This window comes from Hyalella azteca, unplaced genomic scaffold, assembly GCF_000764305.2.
Source record: "Hyalella azteca isolate HAZT.00-mixed unplaced genomic scaffold, Hazt_2.0.2 contig9189, whole genome shotgun sequence".
In the NCBI taxonomy this organism is placed as follows: domain Eukaryota; kingdom Metazoa; phylum Arthropoda; class Malacostraca; order Amphipoda; family Hyalellidae; genus Hyalella; species Hyalella azteca.
In genome coordinates this window covers 8,721-14,671 of record NW_025939266.1, presented here as the reverse complement: position 1 = coordinate 14,671, position 5,951 = coordinate 8,721, and the positions used below count along the sequence as shown (strand labels likewise).

The 5,951-nt window shown below is 40.3% G+C and overlaps 1 protein-coding gene across 1 annotated transcript in view; it reads left to right on the top strand.

Annotated features, from left to right (window-relative positions):
- LOC108675367 (beta-1,3-glucan-binding protein-like) overlaps positions 1-5,679 on the top strand; it is an 11,819-nt gene extending 6,140 nt beyond the window's left edge. The window contains exons 5-11 of the mRNA XM_047881944.1: positions 440-523; positions 829-931; positions 1,958-2,032; positions 4,340-4,472; positions 4,701-4,753; positions 4,881-5,013; positions 5,534-5,679. Coding sequence (XP_047737900.1) covers positions 440-523; positions 829-931; positions 1,958-2,032; positions 4,340-4,472; positions 4,701-4,753; positions 4,881-5,013; positions 5,534-5,668 — 716 coding nt within the window. The 3' untranslated portion in view covers positions 5,669-5,679. The remainder of the gene's footprint in view (positions 1-439; positions 524-828; positions 932-1,957; positions 2,033-4,339; positions 4,473-4,700; positions 4,754-4,880; positions 5,014-5,533) is intronic.
- Positions 5,680-5,951: the final 272 nt, after the last annotated feature.

Genomic DNA, 5,951 nt, shown 5'->3' with positions numbered 1-5,951 from the left:
GCACATTAAGTGCATTAAAGCTCAAACAGTGCACATTAAGTGCAGTAAAGCTCAAACAGTGCACATTAAGTGCATTCAAGCTCAAACAGCGCACATTAAGTGCATTAAAGCTCAAACAGTGCACATTAAGTGCATTAAAGCTCAAACAGTGCACATTAAGTGCATTAAAGCTCAAACAGTGTACATCAAGTGCATTAAAGCTCAAACAGTGCACATTAAGTGCATTAAAGCTCAAACAGTGCACACTAAGTGCATTAAAGCTCAAACAGTGCACACTAAGTGCATCAAAGCTCAAACAGTTCACATTAAGTGCATTGAAGCTCAAACAGTGCACACTAAGTGCATTAAAGCTCAAAAAGTGCACATTAACTAATTTAATCACTTCAATATGCATGAGATTGTATGACTCCCCAAATAAAGCCTACAAGTTTCTAACTTATTTCAGCTATCTGGATGATGCCGAGGAATTTCGAGTACGGTCTTTGGCCGGCCAGCGGAGAAATTGACATCGTCGAGTCCCGAGGTAGGATATGTTAAGTACTAACCTGTATGTCGGCGTAATATGATTATCAGCAGGAAGTCAGTGTTTAACAATTAAAAACAATAATCTTACATTTTATATTAAATCCGCACGAAAATTGTCATCAGTGTTTAATATTTAGTGGTCGACGTACCTAATGTTCGTTACTTAGCATTACGTGGCCGATGTGTGCACTGTCACTTTTGAATAATTGACTGTCACTTTTGAATAATTGACTATCACTTTTGAATAATTGATTGTCACTTTGGAATAATTGACTGTCACTTATGAATAATTGACTGTCACAGGTAACGACAACTACGGTACTCTTGGTAGCGGTTTTGCTGGTACCACCCTGCACTGGGGCCCAGCCTTGAACCTCAACAAGTATAACCTCACCCACGCAGAATAGTAAGTAATTCACTTCAATTTAGAATAAAAGTGATCACGTTTTCTGTTTCTTCTTGTTTGGTCGAACAGTTATTTTTTCGGTAACATATTTCTGTATCGGAATGAGCGCATATTCGCAGAATAATTATGCATGTACAAATTGTACATCTATACCAGTGGTGGGCACAGTTCCGCTAATCCGTTAACCGCTAATTAGCGAAGCTAACTTTTTCATTATCGGATTAGCTGTTCAGCTAACGTTGAAAACCTTTAGCGGACCAATTAGCTTCCGCTAAATTTAGTTCCACTGACTGGCAGTCCGCTAAAAATGTGTTAAAATCTCTGATTTAATGCTAAGTATCGTAAGCCGTGTGCCACGCCCACACTGACGGCTGACTACGTCATCAAAATGTTCGTCAGCCAATCACGTCTTGTGTTACTGGCAGTAACACAAGACGTCCTATACTTTTTTAAATAATTGACTGTCACTTTTGAATAATTGACTGTCACTTTTGAATAATTGACTGTCACTTTTGAATAATTGACTGTCACTTTTGAATAATTGACTGTCACTTTTTAATAATTGACTGTCACTTTTAAATAATTGACTGTCTCTTTTGAATAATTGACTGTCTCTTCTGAATAATTGACTGTCACTTCTGAATAATTGACTATCACATTTGAATAATTGACTGTCACAGGTAACAACAACTACAGTACTCTTGGTAACGGTTTTGCTGGTACCACACTGCACTGGGGCCCAGCCCTGAACCTCAACAAGTATAACCTCACCCACGCAGAATAGTAAGTTATTCACTTCAATTTAGAATAAAAGTGAACACGTTTTCTCTTTCTTCTTGTCTGGTCGAACAGCTTTATTTTTCGGTAACATTTTTTTTTGTATTTTAATGAGCGCATATTCGTATAATAATTATGCATGTAAACATTGTACATCTATACTGTATGAACGAAACGTTGTGAACGGATAAATTCTAGTGCTGAGAGTTTCATTGAGGGTAAAAGTGACATTAATTTCTTGGGGATCAGCTCCCCCGCCAACGGGACTTCCTTCGCCGACAACTTCCACACGTGGCGCTTGGACTGGACGCCCGACGACATAACGTAAGCCTGCGGTCACTTATTGCCTTGAAACTTGCGACTAAATGCAAGTGTTGGAACAGGCATTGGTCATGCTGGGGGTATATCATGGCTGAAGATAGATGATGATGATGTCATAAGGTTGACCAAAGATTGAACTATATAAGGTTGACTAATGGTTGAACTATGAAGGTTGACTCATGGTTGAACTATGAAGGTTGACTCATGGTTGAACTATAGAAGGTTGACCCATGGTTGAACTATATAAGGTTGACCCGCGAGAATTTCCGTCTTTCAGTTCAGCTATCTTGTTACGTCGCTGAGATCCAAAAACGTAAACAAACCCGTCACTCCCATGACGGATTGGTTGACTGGTTTGATCGCATTTCGGTGATTGGTTAATGCCCGTGGCGTCGCTGAGATCAGTAACGTCACAGACGAACAACAAACTACATCCGCAAAACTGAGCTTCTCATGGGTCAACCTTGTATTAGTTCAACCTTGGTATACACAACCATGCATCGTATATCTTGCACAACTAATAATATGAACATGTAGTGTAGTCAAGAACCCCAACCCTCTCATTTTAGTGTCCCTGTGCCAGGTTAGAGAGAAAACTAAACTCATTTTTCGATCAAGCAATAGTTTCCGCGATGGCATATCTAACAATGATTTTTGATATTGTTTCGAACCTTTGTACTCACACGAAATGTGTAGCTGTGACAACTAATAATATTCTACGCTTGTATTCTATTCGACTTTTTGCATCTGCAGCAGATTGTAATGTAATAAAAATGCGTAAGATTTCGTGAAAAACGTGAAGTAATCTATTTAATTACGATGGCTCCTACGTGAATGTTGAAAAGAATTTTGCTCATAGCAAATTTTTCGAGAATAGGCCATCATCAGAGCCAATAAATAATTTAAATCAACGGTATTACCGAAGCCTCTGCTGATACATAAAAATTAAATAAATTACGTAATGAGCATGTTACTTTCAAATAGGCATAAATTATGCTTAAATTCAGTGTTGGGCACAGTCCGTTAATCCGCTAACCGCTTATTAACGAAGCTGACGTTTTCCTTACCCGGTGTGTCACACGGATGGCTGACTACGTCAGCATATGTACGTCAACCTATCACGTCTTTTGTTACACAAGACGTGATTGGTTGACGTAGATATGTTGATAAAAAACAGGGAACCGCTATTTACTTCCACTCTCTGTTTGCATTCTCTTTCACTGACTTCACTTCAAGTCCTTTTAGTGATACGTTTCAATACAAAATGCGTTAATACAGTTCAACCGCATTGTGAAAAGGTAAGCTGTGAGCCCGCGCAGCACGCACGTCTGTCTTGTGACACGGCTCAACCGCGACTCATGGTTGAAGATAGATGATGATGATGTCATAAGGTTGACCAAAGGTTGAACTATATAAGGTTGACTCATGGTTGAACTATGAAGGTTGACCCATGGTTGAACTATAGAAGGTTGACCCATTGTTGAACTATAGAAGGTTGACCCATGATTGAACTATATAAGGTTGACCCACGAGAAGTTCCGTCTTTCAGTTCAGCTTTGTTGTTACGTCGCTGAGATCGAGAAACGTAAACAATCCCGTCACCCCCATGACGGATTGGCTGACTGGTTTGATCGCATTTCTGTGATTGGTTAATGCCTGTGACGTCACTGAGATCAGTGACGTCACAGGCGAACAACGAACTACATCCGCAAAAATGAGCTTCTCATGGGTCAACCTTATACTACTTCAACCATGGTATACACAACAACCGTATATCATGTTAAACTAATAACATAAAGATGTAGTGTAGTCAAGAACCCCTCATTTTAGTGTCCCTGGGCCAGGTTAAAGCCCAACTAAACTAATTTTTCATTCAAGCAACAGTTTCCGCAATGGCATAGTTAATAATGATTGATGACATTGTTTCGAATTTCGAACATTCGTACTCATCCAAAGTGTGTTGCTGCGGCAACTAAAAATATTCTACATTTGCATTCTACTGTATTTGACTTGGGCTATTGCGTTTGCAGCAGACTGTAATGTAATAAACTTGCCTAATATTTCGTGAAAAACGCGAAGTAATTTATTAAGATGGCTCCTACGTGAGAGTGGAAAAGAATTTCGCTTGTTCCAGAATTTTTGCGAGAATTGGCCATCATTAAATCCAATACATAATTTAAATCAACGGTATTACCGTAGCCTCTGATGAAGCATAAAAATTAAATAGATTACGTAATGAGTATGTGACTTTCGCATAGGCATAAATCATGCTTAAATTAGCATATAACACAAATAATACTCGGTCGCCAGGTTCTACCTAGACGACGCGGAAATTTTGAAGGTGGACCCCGGCACCAACTTCTGGGACTTCGGCGGCCTGGCTACCAGTGGCTACGAGAACCCCTGGCGCTACGGCACCAAAATGGCTCCCTTCGATAAGGAAGTAAGAGAATAGTGAGCAAAAGAGAGTAGTGAGCAAAAGAGAGTAGTGAGCAAAAGAGAGTAGTGGGCAAAAGAGAGTAGTGAGCAAAAGAGAGTAGTGAGCAAAAGAGAGTAGTGAGCAAAAGAGAGTAGTGAGCAAAAGAGAGNGCCTAATATTTCGTGAAAAACGTGAAGTAATTTATTAAGATGGCTCCTACGTGAAAGTTGAAAAGAATTTCACATGTTCCAGAATTTTTGCGGGAATTGGCCATCATTAAATCCAATACATAATTTAAATCAACGGTACCTATTACCGAAGCCTCTGATGAAGCATAAAAATTAAATAAACTGCTAAATGAGTATGTTACTTTCGCATAGGCATAAATCATGCTTAAATTAACATATACCAAAGACAATACTGGGTCGCCAGGTTCTACCTAGACGACGCGGAAATTTTGAAGGTGGACCCCGGCACCAACTTCTGGGACCTCGGCGGCCTGGCATCCAGTGGCTACGAGAACCCCTGGCGCTACGGCACGAAAATGGCTCCCTTCGATAAGGAAGTAAGAGAGCAGTGAGAAAAAGAGAGCAGTGGGCAAAAGAGAGTAGTGAGCAAAAGAGAGTAGTGAGCAAAAAAGAGTAGTGAGCAAATGAAAGTGTGAGCAAAAGAGAGTTGTGAGCAAAAAAGAGTAGTGAGCAAAAGAGAGTAGTGAGCAAAAGAGATTAGTGAGCAAAAGAGAGTAGTGAGCAAAAGAGAGTAGTGAGCAAAAGAGAGCAGTGAGCAAAAGAAAGTGTGAGCAAAAGAGAATAGTGAGCAAAATTTAGACTAGAGCATCTAGCATGTCCGGGCAAATTGGATATATTTCTGTACTTCAATGCACTGATTGGCCAAGAGCAAGTGAATGTTATTGATGAAGCCCATGTCATCTTCGGTCTCTAAGTTTTAGTTTCGGCACTCAGTTTAAACACAATTTTTAATGTCGCAGGAGAATAGCATCGATAAATGAACGAAAATTAGAGGCATCAAAATTACTCACTGGATGATAATAAATTAAATGAGTAATTTCAAGATATAATCCGCAGTTTCACGTGATTATCAACTTGGCTGTTGGAGGCGTGAACGGCTTCTTCCCCGATGACGTCCCTAGCAGCCCCCCTAAGCCCTGGTCCAATGCTGAGAGCACCGCCCCGGCCTCCTTCTGGAAGGGCGTAAGTTAGAGTCCCTAGCAGCCCTCAGCCGTGCGTATAACCTATAGAGTGCAGCAGTAACTACTGCTAATTCTGTAATAAATAATATCATTCTTCTAACTTTTTAGCTGCATGTCCCGTATTAGCTATGCAGGAGCATATATGATCACTCTTAAAATGCCTAGCAACTTACGGCAATAAGTCCAGCAGCTATCTCAATCAATCGTCAGCTATGGAAAGATCGGGTTCCAAAGGCCGGATCCCTTGTGAATCAAGTCACGAAAAGTTCAAGAATCGGCAACAGGCCATGGGC